The sequence below is a fragment of the Neocloeon triangulifer genome, unplaced genomic scaffold (genome assembly GCF_031216515.1).
Source record: "Neocloeon triangulifer isolate White Clay Creek 2 clone unplaced genomic scaffold, ASM3121651v1 ptg000002l, whole genome shotgun sequence".
NCBI classification, from domain to species: domain Eukaryota; kingdom Metazoa; phylum Arthropoda; class Insecta; order Ephemeroptera; family Baetidae; genus Neocloeon; species Neocloeon triangulifer.
The window spans coordinates 2,442,621-2,467,464 of NW_026775545.1; the positions used below are offsets into that span (position 1 = coordinate 2,442,621).

The following is a 24,844-nucleotide window of genomic DNA, read 5'->3' on the forward strand; positions in this document are numbered from 1 at the left end:
ATATCTAATAGTAATTACATACCGGCAATTTTTTTTCAATACTTTTATGGCATAATTATTTACTAACAAATTCTTTTATAAATTTTATGATATTGTCGATTAAGTAAAGCCTTGAATAGACAAAATTTACTACATATTTGTTCCGGAGTTATCACTTTTTTTACATTGTGGTATTTTTAGCTTTGCTTTTTTAAAAGAAACCTCTCCAAAGAGACTAATAAATTGATCAGGGCCACTAAATTACCAGAATAGGAAATTTCATTTTTTAATAAAATTTCAATAAATATTTTCCACTTTCTTATCTTTCAATTTTTTTTTTTAAATAATTTGCAAATATTTTTTGTGCCCTAAATTTTGTCGATAAATTTTCAGGCAAGAACAATTTTTTCCTGCGATTTTTGTTATTATTAACATTTATGGATTTATGTATAAAAATGAGGATTTACCATTTATTGTTTATTTTTACAAACCATTTATTTTTGAGAAAATTACATCAATTTTAAAATATTTTGTACTGATGGACCGTCTTACAACTCTGATACAATTGATTCCAGCAATGAAATAATTTTCTTCCTAGTATTTGAGCATTTCTTTTATCCCGTGCCAATTCTTGGCTGGATCACATTAACACCTTCAACGTTCTTCGCTATCCAATCAAGGTACATCACCACATCACTGTAGACGGTGTAGTACTTTGGGTTGCACAGGGTCCAATCCCTCTCGAGAGGCACCCCAATGCTCACTATCCCTCTCAGGTACCATCGACCGTTTCTCTCGAAGACCATTCCTCCTCCACTGTCTCCATTACAAGCACTTGTACCTAAAATCAGTTAGTTTTTAAATTAACTATTTTTAAAATTTGATATATTATACCATTTGTGTATCCAGCACAATAAGTGTTGTTCTTTTCCAGGATTATGGTAAAGAATTCTGGCCTGCTTCGAACACACGCTTCATATGAATGCACAGGAAAAGTGGCTTTTTGAAGGATATTATTTGTTTCGGTTGGTTTTGTCACATCCATGATTCCCCAACCAGGAACCTGCCAAAAAAATATTAAAATAAATTTTTTTTTCAAATTGCAAGAAAAAAACAGACCGTTCCAAAAGCTCCTACAAGTTTTTTAGGATCCCCGTCTGTGTTCCAGAGACACACGGGCGATACTTTATTTGTGAGAATAACGTCTCGAGCAAAGATTATGATAGCCATGTCGTTGGACACGTTGTCTTGGCTGTAATTTGGATGAAGGAGGATGCGATGCGGCTGAAGCAGAAAATCAAATCAAACATTACAAATTTATATACATTACATTCCTATCTCTTTTGCAAATAGTTGCATATTTTATTTACACACCAGGACAACTTTATACCCAGGTTACGGAACATGTACTTTCCATATAGCACAAAAAAAAGACAAAAAGAAAAATACAAAAGAGCAATAAACTCTAAATTGCGTGAAAATAAAATTAATCTTAATAACTTCTTCATTTAAGCTTGATTTTTTCCCTTAACTTTTCAAGGAACTTGCTCGTGGCTCTCTCGCTTAGTCATAATGTACAAGATAAAACTTTTTCCAACAAAAAGGTTGAAATTAAGCAGATTCCCTGACGTTATTCTTAACAAAAAAAAAAAAAAAAAAAATAGTTTTTAAATATTTTTTTAATTAACTTTATGAAGACCATTGGAGCTTAGAAAATCCCTATGTTCACATCGCCAGAAAAATTTTGAATTTTCACATAAAAAAATTTTAAAAAATCTTAGTGAAATAATTACCGTTTGAATAAATTCAGTATTTTTGGAAACAAAAAGCGCCTCCTGCACTGCTTATCAGTGCATTTTGCAATCGCGCCCTTTTTGTGCTGCGAAAGTGGAGGGAAAATGAGAGGGCGGAGTTAGCAATTGTTTACGAACTTACGAAGTGACGAGTGTGACGACAAAATGTGATGGACTGACTTGGACTTTTTGATTTTTGAGTTTGTTGTGAATAATGCTGCGTGATACAAGTGTCAGTTGCAAAATCGGTCCCAATATGAGGCGAGGAGGTCATGAAGGTGTTATTTTTCGAAAAATCACAGCAAATTCCCATCCCGATTCGGCTACAAGCGGCGGCCGGCCTCTTTTCAAGAATTTCGTCATTTTGATCATATGCAGCCGTGAGAGCAGGACGATCAGGTAAGTTCCTGTTTCTAATTTATTTCGATTTTGCTCCTTACCGCTGCGATAAAATTTACCCCGCCCGAAAGAAAATAAATTGATAGGATTCCTTCTCAGTGCTATTGTTGTAAATTAACGAGGAGCTCGTGATATCTACACGGATGAAAATATTCACTGAACCCTGAACCGTTTTTTTTATGTAAGATTTAAAGCAGATTTTTACCAATTTTTACCATGATCTTTAACTTGATTAGGGAGATATGTATGAACGTAATTTGGTGGATTTTTTTTTTTATCAATTTTTAGATAAAAATTAATATAGAAACCAATGTTAATTTAAAACAACCCAGTTCACTTATTGAATTCAATAATTATTTGATGTCCCATTGAAACGCTAATGTGTAGAGAATAAATATCATCAAAATTTATTCCCTAGAAGCCCCTCCTTAAAATAATAATGCTTTTGTAACATAAAAATTTCAAAATTATATACATACTTATCTAATTATACATATTTGTATATAAATTATTTATGTATTATTTCAACTCACTGTGTAGGATTGAACGCCTCGATCCAAATTCCATCCTTCATTCTTGTAGTACTTGCCGAGATAAACGGTTATGTCGTCCTCTGCCCTCTTTGTGCCACTTTTCCTCGTCACGCAGTGTCCGGCTGCAATTAATTTATATTAATTGCGTGATTACAAATTCAATCAATGATTAGTTTTAATTAATTTGTGAAATTTTAACCTGTGATAACCGCCTTTTTCGAAATGAGACTCCCGCCGCACGCGTATTTGGGCAGCTGGAAACTTTCGAAGCGCGTGAAAATCGCGGCGTGCCACGGGAATTCCCCATCAAACGTTGGCTCCGCGCTCGTGATCAAAGCCGCGGGCCTCATGGCTCGCACACCGCAATTCGCAAAGCTCAGAACCTCATTTTGGCCTTGAATCATTGGTATCAAAGTGATGAAACAAAATAGAAAATTATTGTCTCATAACATTGCATAATGAATAATTTAATTTCATTGTATATCATAGAGAATAATTTAATATAAAAGCTAATTAATTTTGTTAAAATATAAAAAATTGATCAACTTATCTGTTTTCCGGTGTAAAAATTTTATTTCATCTAATTCTGCTGATTATATAATATAATATTGTTTGGAATTATTTTCAATTAAAATAAACCGCTTTCTCAGAAAATAAAAATTTATAGAACATGCCGAATTGCATAAAAAAACTAATTTTCTTCCGATATTTTGTTATTACTGTGTTCAAATTTGATTTGATTGTTTTTTATAATTAATTTCTCACTCTGTGTTGATATTCTTTGCGTCGAGGATGTTGGTCTGGATGTAGTTGAGGATGTTGGTCTGGATGTAGTCGAGGTGGAAGCAGCGACACCCCCGTACCTTGTGGGTCTGGTGGCCGGAGTACGATTGGTGGTGGTGAGGAAGGGTCGAGTCGGTGGTCGGGTCGGTGGCCGGGTCGGTGGCCTCGGCGGATGGCCGGTCGTGTATTCATTTAAGTAAAAGTTGCCCTCGTATTGGCTTCGGTTTTGCTGTTGGGCGACGCAAGCACAAGTGGCCAGGCAGAAGAACAGTAGCGCCGTCGGAAACAAGTCGAGCTTAACCTGAAATTTGCCAAAAAATTTATTAATTTATTCACGATTGTTATTATTTTTCTATTTTAATAATTCTTTATTTTTATTGTTATTGATCCAGAAATGTTAAATATAAGCGGTTTATATAAATTTAACTTTCTAAAAGAAATTAAATTTGCACTTTTTAATCTTGCAACCAATTAAATTTTTTGTACGTTTTAAAAATAAACGTTATAGCAAAAATTAATTTAATTTAATTAATTTAATTCTTCATAAGTCCATTGCTGGATATTTCAATGCGATTTTCATTGTTATTCAGTTCTAAAATTATCAAATATTTTTAAATAAATTTATTTTAATTTTTCAATGTCTCTGGACAAGAAACTTTATCGCAGCCAAGGCAAGAAGCTAAATTAAAAATGGTTTTCCCTTTAACAAATTTTATTTGCAAATTCACAGGCTCCGTACACCGTTTTTCGCAAGGTTGTGAATTCAAAAGGGCTCGTTTTTTTATAAATTTAAATATTGCAGGGGAAAACCACAACATAAATTACTGTAGTGAAAATTACACAACGTGCTTTTATAAAATGCTAATAACGAGAAAGATCACACGACCTTCAACTTTGAACCTCAAAGAGTCGTTATCGAGTTTCTCACAGCGAGATCAACGGGAATCACATTCTATTAATAATAACACAGCTCAGAGATAAATTATTATATTCGTTAAATGTAGTTTTGTATTATATGTATTATATTAATTTTTGCAACTTTTCTTATTTAAAATTTAAGGTTGTCCAATCAACAACTTCAAAGTTGAAAATTTTTTTTAAATTCTTACTAACTGAGAAACTTTGAAATACAAGGAATTAATTTGATTAATTCTTTTTTTTTTCATAAATATCCGAGAATATATTTCTTTAATTTTCTCCTTTATAAATTTCCGAGAAGAATATATTTCTTTATTTTTCTCCTTCTCGTCAGTTTAAAGAATATTGTTCTGGTCTCTGTACAGTATCTTTTTCTTTAAATTATATAATTACCTGTAACTAAATTTAATTGCACCGTAATTATACAGACATATTTTTCTAGACGGAGAACACAGAATTGAGATGAACGGAAAGCGAAGCATTACAAGAAAACCGGTTTTGCTATATTATACAAATGTGTTTTGCTACAAATTATACTCGCCGCTCGGAAATATAAATCATGCGTTGAGTTATTAAAAAAAATGTTTACTTTACCCACTGCATGATCCGGCGGAATTCGATGCATTGAGCTTTATTGACGACGACCTCGATCAGCCAAACGAAACAAATCGAATTGCGGATGTTATTCCGCGGCTTTTGCTTTTTCCTCGTCTTCCGCGTCCACGCACACGCAGCACAATCCGCGAGCCGGTCTAGAGGTCTCTCTGACCCGGAGCTCTCGCATCTCTCTCTGGAGCGACTATCCATTTCTCGGCGCAGCGAATACACAAGAGAGGCCCCCTCTCAGCAGTGTCACGTGGGCACCGACTGAAAATCGCATAACAATATAATATATTTGCCAACCTAATCTTACAAAGCGGAAATGTTTTTAATTTCTGGATTATTTTTTATTTGAAAATACAAATATTCGGCCATGAAAATTTTTCTATCAAAATAAGATCAACTCGATGTAAACAATTTTCTTCTTTTTATTGAGAAAATAACGCATAATCAACAGGTTATGATCAATTTCTATTCCCGTAAGCTTCGGCGGGCAATTTGCCTTGATGGTGGAGGCTTAACAGGGCGGCCACCAGAGACTGAAAACCGGCGTTGTAATCTATGCCGACGTCGTTCTGGCTCCAGTTGTCCCTCGAATCGTTGTAATTTCCTTTTGCATCCGGTCCTCCAACTAAGGCGCCCACCAAAATGTGCGGGTTCGGACCTGGCGCGTTTTTATTCTTCCAACCACATTCTTGCGAAAAATTTGGACAAGAGCTGCAGAAGATTTAATCGATATAAAAAAAATATATATAAATTGCAATAACAAACCTTGCCGAGTGCTGAATTCTTTTCGGATAGTTGTTTCCGAAGCCGACCATGAAGCTGCGGCCAGTGTCACCCAAAATAAGGTTCACTTGTTGCACCGCAAAATTCAAATATGGGTTGGACGGCAATTCGAGGTTCACCATCAAAACCTCTCCAAGCTATAATTTGCCAATTAATATTTAAATTAATAGCTAAATTTCGCTGCACTTCTGGTTATAAAAGCAGTTTTAGGTACTTAAATACCCGATTACTAATTCAAAATAATTATTTAACCTCAAAACAAGCAAATGCAATGTTTGCTGCGTATCTGATGCCACCGACGGGCTGACCCGATATTTGGAACAATCCCTGCGAGTTCCTGTATGTCGAGTTGTTAATCAGAGTGTCGCACACACTCTTTGCTTCGTTTGCGTAACTCTCTTCCAAGGTGAAGGAGGCTAAAAGAATCTTTAAAAAATTCATTCGTTTTATTGTTTTCAATGATTTTTCAAATTTATAAAATACGACTTACTCGCACTCCGAGGGTTTTTTCATCCCACGAGAATTCGCCCAATTTTCTGGAAGAGAGACGGAAACTTGCGTACATGCTTTTGGCCTCGGTAAGGTAAATTTCTTGACCGGTCGCTCGATAAAGCCACAGAGCAGCCCAAACGAGTTCATCCTCATCTCCGGACCAGGATCTACCATTAAATTTCTCAATTAATTCCATAATTTTTCCACCTGCTTTACCTGTAAAATTCTGTAACTTGTGGAACAGCTCTGTGGTAATCGCCTCTGTTGTTTCTGGCGAATTGGTACAATTGCTTGGCGTGGGTCAAAAGTCTGCTACTTGTGGCAAAATCCGAAAACAAAACTGAGCTGGCCGCGAGCGCCGCCGCTGTTTCGGCCGCCAACTCTGATCCTATATAATTAGTTTTCAGAAGAATTAAAACTTGAAATAATAACTCAATAAGTTTTTTATACCAGGATGTGCGGCGTTGATTGAATAAGCCGGTCTATGAAAGTTAATATCTTCAGGTCTTCCCCACCAGTCCTGGTTTTCTTTGATGACGTCTCCGACCAGGGCGTAAAGTTCTTCTGGATGCGTGTGGCATTTTTCAAGGTACGAGGTTCCCCATTGAAGGGCGTCTGTTGCCAGCTCAAACTCGCCAACTGAAGTTTTTCGTGGAAATTGTTTAAATTGATCAAAACATTCAACTCACATATTTATTTTGCTTTAAATTTTCTTGTGATTAAGTTAGCAAAAGACAACAATATCCCTCTTTTTATGTTAAGCAAAAATTTATTGGCTTTTCAATGTTTTATTCGGGTACAAATTATTGAGATGTCTAATTTTTTTACCTCTTTTGTATCCGTCTTCATGATTGATTATTCCCCAAGCCAAAACGGTCATTGCAGCTGCCGTTGGGAATGTGAATTTTATCGTCCTTCCATCTGAAAAAAATTAAAATTTTAACATAGTTTAGTTTATTTTGAGATTTTTTACTGGTGTAGTATCCGCCAGAAAGGTCTTCACCACCATTTCCGCGGTCGTTTACGCAAGAGTCGTTCCTCCAGCTAATTCGGTTGTCGATCGGCAGAAGTCCCGACCTTTGCGCCTCGTAGAAGAGAATCGAATTGTGCACGACTGTGGCATAGTCGTACTTCAAGCGGCGTCGTTCGCTGCTGGTGCCCGCAACGGAGACTTGAATTCGATTGGCCGTGCCTGCATTACTGGTAACTGGGGGAAATAGAATAAAAAATTTGTAAAAAAATTAACTTTAATTTGGTAATAAAATAAGGAAAAATGATAATAATATATGCTCAAATCTTTAAAAAGTTTAATTTAAATGAATTTAAAATGTTATTTAGAGTTTGACCCAAAAGAATAAATATAATTAAGTAATCACCATTGCAAACAAGGGTGCCGTCAAAGTGTATGCTCTCGATGTTCAAAGTACTTGATGGTCCAACGTACTTGGCCTCAAATCCCAGCTGCAAAACGCTGTTGGCTGGCACAGGAGTCCCTTGGAATGCCCGGAGAACGAAAATTCGGTTGTTCTCCGACGTCGAAGATGCCAATCTATTCTGCAAAGGCCGAGAATGAATTCAACAATTTAATCAAAATTGAATTTATTACGATGAACTCGGTTATTGGTCTGGAGAACCTGATGGTCGCCTGCCATCTAGTCACACCTTGGCTCACAGGCAGGTTCAGTGTTGCTCGCCAGACACCGTTTTGGTGCGAATTTTCGGTTCTCGACAACAACTGGCTGCACTGCGGTAAGGACTGCTGGCCCAAGGCCGAAGGAGCCGCTACCAGGAATGAAATGGTCCACACCTTCAATTAATTCGTGTCATAATGGAGTAGGAGATTAAAATGCAATAGTCATTCACGTCAAGCCCAGTTCAAAAGCTCAAAATATATTTAAAAACTTACTTCCAATTAATTAAATTTTTATATTTAAATAAAAAACTTTGGTCTTAATAAAAATAATTATAAACAACGTACTTGTAAAGATTTAAAGACTATAATGAATTTGTTTAAACAATTCAATTATTTATTTACTTACATAAAACTATTTCCCATCCCAATTATCTAACAAAATAATAGGGAAATCAAGTTTTTAGAAAGAAACTTTCCATGACGCATCAAAGATTTAATCTTAATTTTGAAATTGCAAAGTTCAGCAGAGATAACTGTAGTTGTTGTTCAACACTCACCAGCAGCCCAACCATCTTGATGGATTAATAGCAACTGGATCGCAAGTTCACGGCTCTTGTCACTTTCTATACTATCGCTTCAACTAAAGGTCACGTCAAATTCCTCCTTGCTTACAGAATGGACGTCAGACAAGAGAAACAAAGTCGACTCCTAATCGACACAAACAAAATTAAAAGCCCGTCAAGTCACATCTTCCTCCTCTCCTCTCTCAGCTGAAAAATAATATAATGTGGCCTCGGAGCGATTGTACAAATGAGCGAGCAACTCTCGAGCGGTACAGGTTTTCTCAGGTCACGTGACCCCACCTTTCCGCAGTCAATCGAGTTGAAGGAGAGTCTCAGTGTATTTACACCACAGATGCCGGCATTACATTGATTTTGTCCTGATTATGTTGTGGATTAAGTGTTGAAATTCTTCGGGTCGAGGAGAGGATTTTGTAACCATTCGCAAACCTGCTGATTTGATTTATCTCCTCGCCGTGTTGAAAAACAAGTCTCTTTAATTGAGTGCAAAAGAAATCGAACACATAATAAGTTTGATGGATAAGCAAACTGCTCGACAGGTAAGTCGAGCAAGTTGCCTATCCTTGCTAATATAAGGCGCTCTTTGGTGTCACTAAACATTTTATTACCAATGATTGTTGTTTATTTGTCAATTGTTACAATACATTGATTTCATAAAATTATTGAAAACATTAATTTATTTGAGAGAAAAAAGGAATTGTTGGACAAAACCTGCACATCATACTTTATGAGGTTAAACATTTTGCAATTTTTGCAATCAGAAAGATTATTTAAGTCTGAGAGGTAGAGAGATATCTCTACATTTGGCAGATGTAGAGTATAAAATGTAAAAAAAGTAAACAGTTCCTATTAATTAATTGGCATTTGTGATGTACGCTTCGGTGGGAAGTTTGTTATGACAATGGAGGCTTATCAGGGCGGCCACCAGAGACTGGAAACCGGCGTTGTAATCTATGCCGACGTCGTTCTGACTGTAATTATCTCTTGAGTCATTGTAATTTCCAATTTCGTCCGGTCCGCCAACCAAGGCGCCAACCACAACTTGGGGGTTTGGACCTGGCGCGTTTTTTTCCTTGAAACCGCATTCTTGTGGGATGTTTGGGCAAGATCTAAGTTAATGAATAATAAATTTGTTTTTGTAAATTGCAAAAAAAAAAAAAAAATAAATAAATAAATCACCCTCCGTAGTGCAGAATTCTTTTCGGATAGTTGTGTCCGAAGCCGACCATGAAGCTGCGGCCGGTGTCACCCAAAATGAGGTTCACTTGTTGCAACGCAAACTTCAGATACGGGTTTGAGGGCAGATCAAGTTCCCCAATCAAAACCTCTCCGAGCTAAGATATTGGAAACTAAATAAAATTTTTTTTAGCAAAATTTACAAATTACCTCAAAACAGGCAAAAGCCACGTTTGCTGCGTATCTGATGCCGCCGACAGGTTGGCCTCTTATGTGGAAAAATCCCTGCGAGTTTCTGTATTCGGATTTTTTTGTCAGTTCATCGCAGACGCTCTTCGCCTCATTAACATATACTTGTTCTGCAGTTAAGGAGGCCAACAGAATCTGCATTTTAAATTTAATTAAATTATATTCAAATAAATAATTAATGAAATACTTACACGCACTCCAAGCGTTTTTTCATCCCACGAGAATTCGCCCAATTTTCTGGCAGTGAGTTTGAAACTTGCGTACATGGTTTTGGCCTCGGTAAGGTAAATTTCTTGACCGGTCGCTCTATAAAGCCACAGAGCAGCCCAGACCAGTTCGTCCTGGTAATGGGACCACGATCTAAAATTTCAATTCCAAATTAGTTTGTCAACTTAATTAATTTTGAAATTTCTAACTTGTAATAATTTATAACTTGTTTGACAGCCTCGTGGTAATCGCCTCGGTAATTTTTCGCAAATTGGTAGAGTTGCTTGGCGCGATTCCGAAGTCTGCTGCGAGTGGCAAAATCGTCTGCAAACACAATTGAACTGGCCGCGAATGCTGCCGCTGTTTCCGCGGCCACCTCGGAGCCTTTCCCAGTAAAATAAGCGAATTTAATTAAAAACTGAAAACAGTTTATTAATTTAAAGCTCATCATACCAGGGTTTGACGTGTTGACTGCGTAGGCCGGTCTAGGAAAATTGATGTCTTCAGGTCTGCCCCACCAGTCCTGGCCCTCTTTTTGCACGTCGCCAACTAAGACGTAAAGTTCCTCTGGCTTTGTATGACACTTTTCAAGGTATGCGATTCCCCACTTAAGGGCGTCTTTTGCTGAATTTAACTCGCCGACTGAAGTTTGAATGAAAATGAACAATTTTCAAACCGATTAGCTGACGATGTGTAACTAAGGAAATGACTTTTTGGTCAGTGAATTTATATATTGAGCTATAAGTTCAGCGAACACAACCTTGTTCAGTTATAAAAATGCAAGATACGAAACGTGGAAAAGAGATAAGAATAGGAAAATTAAATTCTTGGACAATTCAAAATGGAGCTAAAACAGAAACGAAACTGGCGCTTATGATATTTACACGGAAAAACTCTATTATACTTAAAAGTTTCCCATTAGATCTATTAAAATTTAGAGATACTTATTGATTTCATGTACTTTATTAGGGCGATTTGGAAATGAATTGGTGAAATTTTCAATTAGACTAATTTTAGAGGGGGGAATATTACAAAAATAAATATGTTAATTTCACGATGAATTCAATTTTTCAAGCTTAATATAATTTCATCCATGATCTAACAAACCAATAATTATGTATAATTAAATTACTCAACGTTATTTGGGCCGTTTTTTTAGCAGCCCCTCGTTAAGAAGACGCACAAATTTCTATTAAAAAGTTAAATTATTAATAAATTCAAACCTCTTTTGTATCCTTCTTCATGATTAATTATTCCCCATGCCAAAATGGTCATAGCGGCTGCAGTTGGGAATGTAAATTTTAAGGTCCTGCCAGCTAATTTAAAATACATAACTTTTAGTATTTAATTTGAATTAGGAAAATAATTTTAACTGGTGTAGTATCCTCCGGAGAGGTCTTCATTGTTGTTGCCTTTGTCATTGACGCAAGAATTTTTTCTCCAACTAATTCGGTTGTTGGATGGCAGCACTCCTGACCTTTGAGCCTCGTAGAAGAGGATTGAATTGTGCATGACTGTGGCATATTCGTACTTCAAGCGGCGTCTGCCTGTGCTGAGCGACGAGTTGGACACTTTAATTTGTGTAACCATCGCAGCATCACTTTTAGCTACAAGTAATTTTATTGTTAGTTATCAAATGAATGGCTAAGGAAAATTAAAAAGTTAACTAAAAGACTTTAAAGACGAAAGAAATTAATTCAGTGCTCTTTTAGTGTTGCAAAAAAGTAGTATTTATTTTTCAAAACGAATTCAATTTTGATTTTGAAATCTATGATTTTTTAAATTATATTCTTGATTATTTTGCCAAAAAGCTTTTTCAGATTTGTTTCCTTTCATTAAAAATCTTTTTTGTCAATTATTATAATCGTGATGTATCTCAATTTGGGCATAGATCGGCGTATGTATTTAATAGTAAATATAATTTGCAACTAAATTCTCTCACCATTGCAAACAAGGCTTCCATCAAAAATAATGCTCTCGATGCTCAAAGTGCTCGGCGGTCCAGTGTACGTCGCCTCGAATTGCAGATTCAAAACACTGTCTGCCTTCAAACGCTTACTTGATGGAAACGCTCGGAGGACGAATGTTTGGTTGTTGTTTGCTGTAGAAGATGCCAAGCTATTCTGAAAATTTCGAAAATCAATTAAATTTTTCTAACTCGATAAAAATTTCTATTACAATGAACTCGTTAATTGGTCTAGAGAATTTTACAGTCGCCATCCATCTGGTAACGCTCTTCTTCACGGGCAGGTTCAGTTTAGCACGCCAGACACCGGATTGGTGCGAATTTTCGGTGTTCAAAAGCAACTGGCTGCATTCTGGTAAGGACTGCTGACCAAAGGCTGAGGGAAACACTAGCAGCAGTGTCAAGGTCCACACCTTCAAAATTGTTTATAAGAATTGAAGCACTTCAAACATATTATTAAATTATATGATGTTAAAAAAAAAATTGAATATGGGAACAAATGTTAAACGGTTGCCACTTTTTTTAATTACGTCATTCAAAAATAAACACCGAAATTTAAAGAAGGAAAATTAGAAAAAAGGTTTATTCTACCCTCTAAATACATTGGGAAATAAAATAAGACTAAAATGAGCTTTTTCTTTAAAAATTATGATTATTTTTTTGCTGTTAAGACCGTATCAACGGAGTGAGAATAAGCATCAAATTAATTCAACATACATTGAAATTTATATAATTTAAAATTTTAATGTCGATAAAATAATTAGGGATACTAATGAAACTCTAAATGAATTTAATATAGCTACGACTGTGAATTTAATTTTTCGTTTTTAATTTTATAATGTGATTTTAACGAACAATATAAATATTACAATTCAATGTATCATCAGCTGAAAAACTCTTATTTCCAAAGAACATGAAAATCACACGAAGGTTGGATTCACCAAAATTTAAATTAAAAAGTTCAGCAGAGATAATTATTTTGTCATTCAAAACTCACCAGCAGTGTGGCCATTTCGATGGTGTAATTTGAACTGGATCACAAGGCAGCTGGAGGTTAAAAATGGGAGGGATTTGCTTTCAGTGCGCGTCTTCACATGATGAGGTTAACATGTACATCCGATTTTGTAATTTAAAAGCGGCAAAGTCATACAAGAAAGTCAAGCAAATAAAATGAACGTTTCCTGGCAGCGTATGTTCCAAAACCACTAACTTCCTCTCCACTCTGGTGAAAAATAAAAATGTGTCCTGTTAGCAAACTTGACTTTCGCTAGTCACGTGACTGACACCACCTTTCTGCGGTGTTGAAGATCGAAGATGCTTTGGAGGCTCAAAACTGGAATATGCTAATTAATTCTGTATGCAACTGTTCACAAACATTGATATGTTTTGATATTTATGCAAACAGCTCGACATGCGTGTCAAGCAAGTTGCCTACCTTAATTAAAATTAACTTTACCAAAATATCAAACTTTAAGACAGACTTTGATAATATCTAATGTGACAATTAAATCAGGATGATATAAATTTTTAAAATAATTAAGATTTAATCTTTGAAATAATAATTTTAGTCAACAACTTTATTCAAAATAAGAATTTGGTTCACAAATTTAATAATTATATCATTAGGACCAGAAATGAAAAGTATGTTTGTATTTTCATGATCAACTAATTTTATTGCGTAGCGCAGTGAAGCTCGATACAACTGGACACACCACTGGTGTAATGGGGCATCATAATAGAAGATGCAGAAAAAACTCTCCCACCAAGGCTGAAGTCCTAGGGAAAGGAAATTTCTAATACGCTTTGCTAGAATCTCATCTTATGACTACTTGTCCTCTCAACCAAATGCATTTCTTGATTTGCGCTTCTTATCGTTTAAGTACAAATGCATAAAAGAGGCCCTTAAAATTACACTATTTTTTTAAATTCTTTCTCTTTCATTTGCTCGTCAAAAATCAAGGAAGGAAATTAATTAAAAAAAAATTACAACCTAAATAAAAATAAAATATTACTTTACATCATTACACAGCCTTAATTTCCACTTGAATTAATTGAAACATTCGTACCACACAGTGGACTCCATAACAATAATTAGTTACCTTTCTTTCTTTCATCTCAAAAGCTTGTGTGCGCTGAAATAATATTCAAAGTGTAAACCAATCAATCACCTATTGCTGTGTATCGTAAAACTACTGCGAAGAGAGTGTGTGGAAAAGCTCCACGTGGTTGAAAGAGTTGATTAAGTAATTGTACAAATTGACAAAAAAAAAATATTAATTTCATCTCCCGTCAAAATAGTTAAAATATTTTTCCAGAAATTGTCTCCTTCGACGTAGTTTTTTGAGTGGATTTTGGTTTGTACAGTGAGTTCGAAGGAGAGAACGGTTTGCATGTGTCGTTGAGCTGAAAAAATGTCCAGGAGATTTCTAGTGTCTCTGCTTGTCAAGCAAGAGCTGTCGTAATCCGGCCACAGCCGACTGGAAGCCTGCGTTGTAGTCGAGGGTGACTTCGTTGTACACATACTCTTCCCGGTTGTCCTTGTAGTAATCATTCTCATCCGGGCCACTGACCAGGGCGCCGTTCAGCACTTGCGGGTTTGCGGCAGAACGGTGGAAAGCCTCCCAACCGCAAGGAGCGGGTTTCTCAGGACAAGAACTAGAATATTAAAAAAAAAGCGTTAAAAATTGGCGAAAAAACCTAATAACATTTAAAAAAATTGATTTGTTTTTAATGTTCCAAATTTGTGTGAGTATTAAACAAATGTGATTAAAACATTATTAAAATTTTATTCTTTGTCTCATTTTTATACCAGTCTAGGAATTGATAATCCCTTTTAAATTTTATCTTAATTAATTGCTATTTATTATTTATTTTTTCAACTCATTATTATTCGAAGTTTCAATTATTTATTATAAATAATAAATATTATTATAATATTATAATTATTATAATTGTGATGTCAAGCAAAGGGTGCAGCTACCAAATTATTTAAATATTAGTTTTAATTTTTTTCTCCACAAGACAAGTAAAAATTGAAACCAATAATTTAAATAATCTATATTTTATGAATCAGAATTTTTTTCTTGACTAAATAAAAACTTTGAAAAAAAAAAACATTTATTATAAATATTAGAATAGAAAAAATAAAAAGTTTCTAACCTTGCTGCGTGGTGGGCCTGCTTAGGCGAGTTCTTTCCGTAGCCAACAATGAAGCTGCGGCCAGAGTCTCCAAGCATGTAATGAATCTGCTGCACGGCAAAGTCTCTGTACTTGTTGGGTGACAATCCAGTATCAGCGGCCTGATTAATAATTTTAAACTTGATGATTTTTGCAACGGAAATAATTTTACCTGGAGACAAACAAACGCAACGTTTGCGGCGTGACAAAGAGTTCCGAACTTGTCGATGTAGACCAGACCCTTCGGAGTGCGCTTTTGGTAGTGCACAGTGAAGTCGCAGAATGCCTTTGCCGCGTCCAAGTACTCACTTTTCCCGGTTAGTTGGGCAAGCAGAACCTTAAAAGGAATGGATTAAAATTTTTAATGGGCAAAATAATTAAAAAAAATTACTCACTTGCACGCCAGCCACCTTTTTGTTGTAGAAAAATTCATTGGGTCTCTCCTTCAGTCGGAACTTCATGTAGTGGTGCTCGGCCTCGTCCAAATACTGAGACTCGTTGGTCGCTTTGTAAAGCCAGGCTGCAGCCCAGGTCAGTTCATCTCCATAGTCGGTTGATCTGCGAGTTCAGATTTTTATTATTTTATACAACTTTAATTTTATAAAAAAAAATGCACTAAAATCAGTGCTATTGAGCTTTAAAAAGGGAATTTAAAAAGATCCTAATTTTAAATTTTTCATTTTGTTCAAACTTTTCTAAATTTTACAATCTAAAAGCAAACGTTAAATATTGATAGTTAAAATGTAAATTTTGCGCCATTTATTTAGAAGAAGTTAAACTGACTCATAATATTGCTGTGCCCCCTTGATGGCCTCGTGGTAGAGTCCTCTGTATTGGCTGGCGAATCGGTAGAGTTGCCTGGCGTGGTTCAGACACTTGGTTGCGTAGTCAGGCTTGTCTGTCCTGAAAACCATGGATGCGGCGGCCAAGGCGGCTGCGGTCTCTCCAGCAAGATCAGATCCTGGAATTGTGTTTAAGTCATTAAATAATACTGCGTAGAAAGTTGGGTAAAAAAATTTCCAATTGAATAAAAAAATTATTTATTTTTTACTGGATTGAAACTTGAAGATTAAATCATTTAAAAAAAATCCATTCGCTGGAAATATTTTAGCAATTTTCTTAATTTAAAAATTTAAAAGAAGAATAAATAATTAAAATGAAATTTAAATTTGATGACTTGAATAATAAAATGTTTCACTTTGTCAATAAAAACTGTAATTGCGATTGGAAAATAATCTCACCAGGGTGTTGGGTGTCGATTTTGTAAGAGGGTCTGGTCATGTTGAGGTCCTCGGGCCGGCCCCAGAAAGTGTGGTCAAGGTTGAAGTCGCCGACCTGCCCGTAGAACTCGTAGGGGCTGACGTGGCACTTGATGAAGTAGTCGGTGGCCCACTTGATGGCCGCCCTGCCGTACTTGAGCTGACCTGCCGACAGCACTTTTCAACAAGAGCGGCCTTTCGAGCAAGAGAGAGAGAGAAAGAGCGCTCTTAACAACGACGCGAGAAGGCGAAATAAAAACGCACGCAGAAAAATAATTTATATGAAATAACCGGCTGCGCTGGCGAGAGCGAGGCGAAATAAAATCATCTCTCATCGTAAAATGTGGATCATGTCGCGCTTTTTGCGTGCGAGACACGCCGCTTCCTTTCATTCAGCAATGAAAACAACGTCGTTCGGACGCGCATTTTTATTTATGTATCAAGGTTACCTGCAACTTCGTATGCATCTCGGTAGGACAGCATGCCCCAGGCCAGCAGAGTGGTTGTGCTCGCCATCGTGAAGCCGAATTTGACAAAGTCGCCGGCTGAAATTCAAGCGAATTCTTCAACAATCAATAATTACGAGAATTAATTATATTCCAAATTTAATTTTCATTTTCATGTTAAAACTTGTGCTTTCATAAATTATTTGTTATTCTGATTATTAATGTTTATTTAAATATAAAAACTGCAAAATTGCTTGAATTATGAATTTTCATAAAAAGTACTTATTTAATTTCGAAAATTATACACAAATTTAATAGAAAAGCTTTATTACAAATTTTTTTAATTGGAACTTGAAATCTTATATTATTTAATTTTATTAGTTTTCTATTTAATAGAAAATGGCTGAACTCTTAAGTGAACCCAAAATATAAAATATAAACTTTTTCCCTCACGAATGCTAATTTCTTATCACTTTCTGTTTTTACTCCTCAAGTTCATGTCAGTTCCACACCCATTTTTTAGCATAGTTCTAAAACTCTTAAATGCTTCTTCCGAATAATTACAACTGCAAGATATTATTTGTACACTTGTTATAAGAACGGTACTTTTTGCCACACCACACTTTTTACTGCTAAAACGTCGCAATTTTCCGTGATTATTTTCATTTTCTGTCCACATGTTCAAATCGTGCACCGAAAATTGAGTTCACGCGCCTTTGTGCCTTTTTCTTTTCGAAACAAAATTGTACAGGAACAAAAATTGTTTTTGTATAAAACATTCCCATGCTCAATTTCAGGTATTAAACAAATATTGCGCTGAGCGTTATTATTTTGATTGTCCAATTCAGCAGCGACGTGAAGTTATGCACCGCGTCCTCAAATATCGACAGTAGATTGAGAAAAATTGGCAGTTGATTTGATACGTTTGTGTCTTTGAATATATTTTGACCGCACTTTCCTCGTACGTGCTCTATTAGCGGTTGATTTGTTCACGGAAGGCTGGGAAGGTGCGCAGCCAAATAATGGTCATTATAATAGCACCCCGCGGGGAACTGCTTCGCGAGAATCGCTTTCTGCGGGGAAGGTGCACCAAACCTGTCATCAAGAAGTGCCACTTATATTTAAAGTTAGATTGACATTGATTAAAAAAATCAATCAAATCGGCACATCCTTGGCAGGAATTTTATCGCATGTTTGGAATTCGGCGAATTTCTAGAGCAACCAGGAAAGTGTTTCAATAAAAAAAAACTTTGAAAGAAATGGTCTTGCGCGTGTCATTGAATTATTTAACATAATTTTTTACTGATTGTGATGTCGTTATTATATTAATAGAAAAAACTGCATAATTTAGACCAAATCTCAATTACGCTTGTCTTTTTAAGTTGATTTTTAAAATATCCATAGCCATAATTTAAATAGTTATATTTAATTAAAAAAAAAGTTAAATTATTTGCGATGGAAAAGTTCACGATTGAATTCATCAACAGATCTTTTAATTTACTTTTGTCAAAGATATTTTAAATATTCCAATTTGCTCAAAAATAAAAGCCAATTATTATTATTCTCGTACTTGGAGCTCAAATATTTCCATTAAACTCAAGGCGGGGTACAGTTAAAATAAATACGTGTCTTTGATGGACAGCAGGAGTCACAACAAAGTCTAACGTGAGGCGCAGCCCGGGGCCAGGAACAAAGAGCAACATGCCGCGCGTGTATTTCGGAGAGAAAGTTCGGGCAGGCCGGCCGTGCTCGCGACAATTATCGAGAAACCGACTAATTATGTCGAACGCGAAACTTATTCATTTATACACACATCGGAGCCCTTTTTCCCTGCGTTTCAACGGTGCTCGTATTTGCATTAATTTTTTCCCCGCGAGTTTCGAAAACGCGCGGCGACTTTTATTTGCCGATTTTTTTCTCCCCGCGAGAGCTGAAAGAAAAAGAAAGAATTCCGGCGCGCATGAAGCAAGAGAGCGTACTCTCGCATCAATTCTGGCAGTATTAACCGCAGCACATACATAAATAAATAACTAAGTACGCATACATGCGCGCGTGTGCACTGAATACTAATTGCAAAAGTGCCACACAAAGACACGACGTGAAACATAATAAACGGTGCTCCTCTCGTTCCCGCGACCAGAGACGAGCAGCGAGCGCAGTCGTATGTATTTTTTTTCCGTATTTTTCGCAGCGGCAAATTTAATATCATCCTCCTCGCTCGTCGAAAAATAATGACGATCGTCGTCCGATTTGTCCTTATAGAAAGTGGTCGCTTTGATCTGCACGACGATTAATTACACTTAATTACGAGCCCCACTCTCAATCAGGAAAGTCTTTTAATAAGTGTGCGTGCGTGCGCGGCGAAAGAATTCTGTTAGAGTGCAGTTTGCTCAATGTGGGGTTTTTTAATTGCATTTTAAGCCAATCTTTTAACATCCAGGTTGAAATTTCCAAATTTTTTTAATATTATTACAAGTTTCTACAAATTTCTATGTATTCGATATGTAATTTATTTATTTTTTATTGATTTTCGGAAAAAATGGGGATATTTAATAAGCTAAGCGTTGTCGATACAAAACATATTCCAAGATCGAACTAAAGGAATGAAATTTTTCCCACTGTCTTAAAATAAATATTTCCTAATCTCTTCCTTTGTCTTCTCATAACTGATAACAGTAGAAAACATTTCCGATTCAAACAAAAATCTTGACCATTACTTTACCTATGCACTGTTTTTCGCAATCAAATCACCCAAATTTTTTTTATCAATTTTCATTTTGAGTACAATTATGCATATTAAAATGTTGAGCGTATTTGTAACTGAAACGAAAATAGCGTGATTATTCAACAAGTAAAGCTCAGGAAAACGCAAGCTTCCGTAGAGATAAAAGAATAAAAAATTCAATCTCTACGGAAGTTTGCGTGTTTCTAGATATACGTATTATTTAACATTATTCCTTTTTTAATTAAATCCTGTTAAAATTTTATAATCATTTTTTCCATTTTTACCATTTTCCAATGCTGATTACTAAATAAACAATGGAAACAAATGGAAGAAACCGCAATAAAATTGATTAAAACAAAAATCCGGTCTTTTGAACTCAAAAACTGTTGAAATTGTAAAATTAAAAATTATCACGGAAACACAATACTTAATTAACCTATTTCCGTATAATTACAATTGGACTAAAATGAAAGTAAATTGAAGAAACTGACCGTCATAATATCCACCCTCGAGGTCCTCTCCGCGCTGCCCCCTGTCCTTGAGGCAGGAGTCGCTGCGCCAGGGCACGCGGTTGTCCTTGGGCAGGTGTCCCGAACGCTGGGCCTCGTAGAACAGCAGCGACAGCTCGAGCACGCGGTCGTAGTTGTAGTTGCCGAGGGTCGTGGTCACCTCCTCCGAGGACACCGTCTGCGGGGGACTCGGCAACGAGCTGCCGCCCACGATCGCCGGACTGCCGCGCACGGCCGCCGTCCACGACCGCTGCAGCGTCAGAAGCGCCACCAACAACACCGGGACACCCATTCTGCAAAATTTCAAATTTTCATCATTATGCAATATTTGATTTTTTTCCAGAAAACTATCAGACTGATTAAAATTTATTAATTTTTTATACTTTCAAATAGAAAATTTTAATTTTGGATTTCTGAAACTCAAGAGCGAGAAAATAAAAAGATGGAGATCGCATTCATGTTTTATCTTCTCGATTTTTTTTTAAATTTTAAACTGAAAAATTAATTTCCAAAGACAGAAAGCTAATTATGTTTTGTGAAAGTTACTTTTTATAATTAAATAGCTATAATATTTGCATTTAAATTCGTTTTCAAGGCGTTGGTATGTAAAAACCACTTGAATCTTAAAACCTGCTAAAAAAATTTAAACTTACAATTTAAACTTCCAATTTTTAGTCACCTAAAAATTATTTTTCAGTAAAAATCAATAAATTTAGTATTATGAAATCTTAGATAATGATTACTATTGATTTAAATTTAAGCTATTGAGCATAATTTTTTTAAGTAAAAAAGCTTATTGCAACCTAGCTGAAAATATCACGATACGTTTTGAAAAAGTGACAGCTCGTTTAATAATTGTAAGCTCGCGAAATAGTTCAAATTGTTTGAATATTAAATGGCATTACTGCGCAATTAATCGCGCAACGTCTCCAAATGGCTAATTATAGCTCTAAAACGCAGCCGTAAAAACGCAGTAAAAGACAACCTGTTATTATATTCGGCGGGTGGTGTACATTAAGCCGTGCCAAACATGACATATCTGCTTCGGCGAAACGACGTAGAAAATTATAAAAAAGGCCAATAAAAAAGGAGAATTCGCCTCCGGTCACTAACTTCTGATACTTTTCGTTTTTATATTGTTGTCATCATTTTGCGTTTAATTAAGGCAAAATTTCGCGAACGGGCCGCCGACGGACACTTTCGCGGCGTTTGCCGGGGTCACTCACGCGCGCTTGGCTCGGAATCAACCGAGAGCACTTTTGGCCGCGCTTTCTACACCACATAAAATACATAACAAACTCTTGGCGTGTCATTATTACTGTTATAATAATTACGTATTTGTGCGCGAGTGTGTTTCCCAGAGTCGGCTGGATCTTGTAAAAGACAACCTTGTGCTCTAATAACCTAGTCAATTAAGGCACTTTAACGTATCGCATCCATAAACGCGCGCCGCGTTTATTCAAATATCCACCGCGGCGGCTCTTTTTATTGCACCTTTTTGCAGGTGTCAGTCCGCGGCAACTTTCAATTTTTATGCTTTTTTGCTCGCGCGTCGGCCGACCAGTGTATTATTATATTTTCATATTTGAATGGAAAAAAAATCAATAGCACGGGAAGTTGTAAAAATGCCGCCGCCCTGCGTGAATGTGAAGCAAAGAGACTGTCGGGGACATTCAAATTTCCATTTCAGACCGGAGGTCGGCACTAAAATAAGGTAAATTTTACACCCTTGCGTACATAAATTACAAATTTTTATCTATAAAAATTATCTTAATGATCTAATTGTTTAGATGAAAAGTCACAGAAGCTGAAATTGAATTGCTATAAATGATTGAAATTTGTCTTACAATTAATTAATTTTTTGTCTGAGCTTTATTTATTTTTAATTAGAAGGGTTGAAAAGGTCTAGAAAAAATAGGTCTAGAAAGCTCTAAAGAAATAAAAAAAAAAAATCATTTTTTTAAGACATTGAATTTTAAAGTGTGATACGTGGATGAATGTAGTGAATATAATTTTAAAAAATTATAAAAATGGAATAGGTAGAAAAATTGCATCAATTATCTGGAAAAATTTAATATATCTAATTTATTAGTTGTGAAAATTATTAAGTTAAAAATTTAATTCCTCGAGCAAAATTAATTCTTATCTTGCAAAGCACGTCAGATCGAATATTACAACAATATAGCGTGTTTGGCGAAATTTCCAACAAAAACAACCAAATTTTCACGCAGTCTGTGGAGAACAAGGCGATTCAAATAAAATCCAGAGCAGAGCGCGGCTGCTGTTGTGTATTCCGAATCGCTCGGAGCGGCGCGCGGCCGAAAATCCAGAATGGCACATAAAATGATCCGGCGCAATCCATCATGCCAAGCATAGCCCATTGTTAGCGGCCGCGCTTTTTTGCGTTCGCGCCGTAATAAAGGATAAAATTTAATATTTCAAATTCCAGCCCTCATGAATATGGCGGCCTTGGCTTTAACTTTCTTGAAGCATATAAAGAAAGAAAGAGAGATGCTTCTCTGCAAAACATTATTCGCATGCAGAATAACTCTTTTTGCCATAAAAAAATGCGTTGCTCCCGCACGTAACGAGTACATACTTATACGTGTACGCTCGTACTTTACAAATTGAAATTGCGCGCTTTTTTGCGTTTTGAATCTCGTCCCCATTGCATTTAGTATAATATAAAGTATCCGCGACTTGATCTCTCTCAACTGGCTCTTTTTGCGCGGCAGAAATCAGAATTTTAAGGAGCAGGTCCCTCTTTTGTTATACATACGTCATCTTGCAAGAGGCAATAATTCAAGTTGATGTGGTAGTTGCCATTAATTTATAGTCTGGACAACTCCTGCCTGCCTCGTCAGTGTCTCAGGCTTGAAAAAAAACGGCCGCTCCAAAAGGGGGGAGAAGTTTTTTCTCGGAACCCATGGCCATATTCCTGGACTCGAGTGGCCGATTTCTTAAATAGATAAATTGTTACTCATCCGAGGCCGCGACTCTCAAATCAAGAAGAAAGCCGGCAAATTTCTCCGACGCTTTAAATTTCAAGTTGGAAAAAAATGTTAATTTTTCAGAATATCTCGGCTGGGAATTTTTGCATCAACAATTTTAACTATTCTGCTCAAAATTTCGAATTGAAAATTAGTTTATTTCAAATTTTGATTTCGCCGAAGTTGAAAAATGTACCGAGCCAAGAATCGCGGCGCGTCATGTGAGCGCCAAGCTCAAAACCTTTGTGAATTTTCCAGCAGAAATATGCACTTGCGACAGAAAGGGAATGAAAAATCGGGGCGAGTGCGACCCGAAAAGTGTACTTACGGGCAGTTGGAGTGGTGAAGGGTGTCAGTCAGGCAGTCAGTCAGGTGCGTTGTGTCGCAGGCTTGCACTTACTCTGCGCTTTATGAAGCAGCCACGAAATGAAGCAAACTCTGGTGCTGATGGACAGAGGCGCGGCAGCTCTTATAATATTGTAGGTGGGGGGAAATTTATATGAGTTGTGTGTGTGTGTGCGTTTATATATATATTTGTTTGCGTCTGCCAGGCCGGCCTGCACACGCATCACTCTCCGACGCGAAACGACACCGAAAAATATAAATCAAGCGAAAAATTGTATCGCAAATTTCGTGCAGGCCAATTACGGTAATTGCAGTAGGAAAATCCTGCTGTGTATGCAAATCGCTGATTTCACCTGACCGCGGGACATTTTCGCTTTTATCTCAATGCACTATAAAGCGTTCTTGCTCTTGATTTATACACCCCCGTCTTCTGAGAAGCGGTGACGATTTTCTGGCTTTTGCATACGCTCGGGTGGGCGCCCGTTGGAAATGTCACGCGGAGATTTACGTCCTCGGACATAAGGAAGCGTTTTGGAATTTACGGAGCAACTGAATTTTTCTTGGAAATTAATTTTTCATTCCTTATGATCAAAATATTTAAATTCTATTGAAAAAGATACAGATTAATTTGATCTGCTAAAAAAATTCCAAAAAGATCTATAACGTTAAAAAGAACCGAAATTCTTTGGCTTTGAATCACAAATCTTAAATTAAATTAAAACATTTATATCGAACTTTCTTTTTAATTTTTTTAAGCACACTGTATGTCGTTCTTGATTAATCAGATCAACATAAAATTATATCAAACAATTAGTTCACAAAATCTATATTTATTTTATTTCTTATTTCTTTTTCAATTCAGGGAGTGTATTCTCATTTAGCAGGCAACAGTTAAGAATTGAAAGCAAAATAATAAAATATACACTATTTATAATTATTTAAAAAATTTCACACAGATTCCTTCACTTATGCAACCCACTTTGAAGATGTGCAAAGCACGTTGCATATTATACATTTCAAACCCCTAAAAATTAAGATTGGCAGATTTTAATCAGTGGCTAAATGAACTTCTTTTTAGATTATAAAATAGATTTTGTAAAAAAATTTAAAGAATCAATATAACTATTGAAAGTTGGTGGACGCTTTGGTCTGAAAAAGCTCAATATTAACGCATTTTTAAAAAAAAGATTTCGTAACGATAATTAAATCCAATATATATGTTTCTGAATGGCTCATCACGGATACGTTTCTTCATTCCTTCTCTTTGTTTAGTTTTCATTTATTTTTATAAAGAT

At 36.0% G+C, this 24,844-nt stretch overlaps 4 protein-coding genes across 4 annotated transcripts; all 4 read right to left on the bottom strand.

Annotated features, from left to right (window-relative positions):
- Positions 1-455: 455 nt before the first annotated feature.
- Positions 456-5,213, bottom strand: LOC132205218 (proclotting enzyme-like). The gene is made up of 7 exons (XM_059634160.1): positions 5,000-5,213; positions 3,470-3,788; positions 2,904-3,098; positions 2,705-2,826; positions 1,099-1,263; positions 874-1,042; positions 456-820 (listed from the first exon to the last, which is right to left on the bottom strand). The coding sequence occupies exons 1-7, from the start codon at positions 5,210-5,212 to the stop codon at positions 594-596; spliced, it is 1,410 nt and encodes a 469-aa protein (XP_059490143.1). The 5' UTR covers position 5,213; the 3' UTR covers positions 456-593.
- Positions 5,214-5,415: 202 nt separating this feature from the next.
- Positions 5,416-8,721, bottom strand: LOC132205217 (uncharacterized). Its single transcript, XM_059634159.1, has 11 exons — positions 8,477-8,721; positions 7,893-8,093; positions 7,663-7,840; positions 7,260-7,493; positions 7,115-7,207; positions 6,737-6,925; positions 6,503-6,674; positions 6,285-6,453; positions 6,047-6,220; positions 5,777-5,931; positions 5,416-5,722 (listed from the first exon to the last, which is right to left on the bottom strand). The coding sequence occupies exons 1-11, from the start codon at positions 8,489-8,491 to the stop codon at positions 5,470-5,472; spliced, it is 1,833 nt and encodes a 610-aa protein (XP_059490142.1). The 5' UTR covers positions 8,492-8,721; the 3' UTR covers positions 5,416-5,469.
- A 378-nt stretch (positions 8,722-9,099) lies between these two features.
- On the bottom strand, positions 9,100-13,348 carry LOC132204778 (uncharacterized). The gene is made up of 11 exons (XM_059633542.1): positions 13,096-13,348; positions 12,311-12,511; positions 12,075-12,255; positions 11,506-11,739; positions 11,356-11,448; positions 10,586-10,774; positions 10,342-10,516; positions 10,117-10,285; positions 9,887-10,060; positions 9,680-9,834; positions 9,100-9,609 (listed from the first exon to the last, which is right to left on the bottom strand). The coding sequence occupies exons 1-11, from the start codon at positions 13,108-13,110 to the stop codon at positions 9,354-9,356; spliced, it is 1,842 nt and encodes a 613-aa protein (XP_059489525.1). The 5' UTR covers positions 13,111-13,348; the 3' UTR covers positions 9,100-9,353.
- A 997-nt stretch (positions 13,349-14,345) lies between these two features.
- Positions 14,346-23,662, bottom strand: LOC132205309 (endoglucanase E-4-like). The gene is made up of 9 exons (XM_059634280.1): positions 23,533-23,662; positions 20,197-20,507; positions 16,984-17,079; positions 16,517-16,699; positions 16,059-16,236; positions 15,671-15,833; positions 15,448-15,612; positions 15,258-15,397; positions 14,346-14,753 (listed from the first exon to the last, which is right to left on the bottom strand). The coding sequence occupies exons 2-9, from the start codon at positions 20,504-20,506 to the stop codon at positions 14,525-14,527; spliced, it is 1,464 nt and encodes a 487-aa protein (XP_059490263.1). The 5' UTR covers position 20,507; positions 23,533-23,662; the 3' UTR covers positions 14,346-14,524.
- Between the last annotated feature and the right edge of the window lie 1,182 nt (positions 23,663-24,844).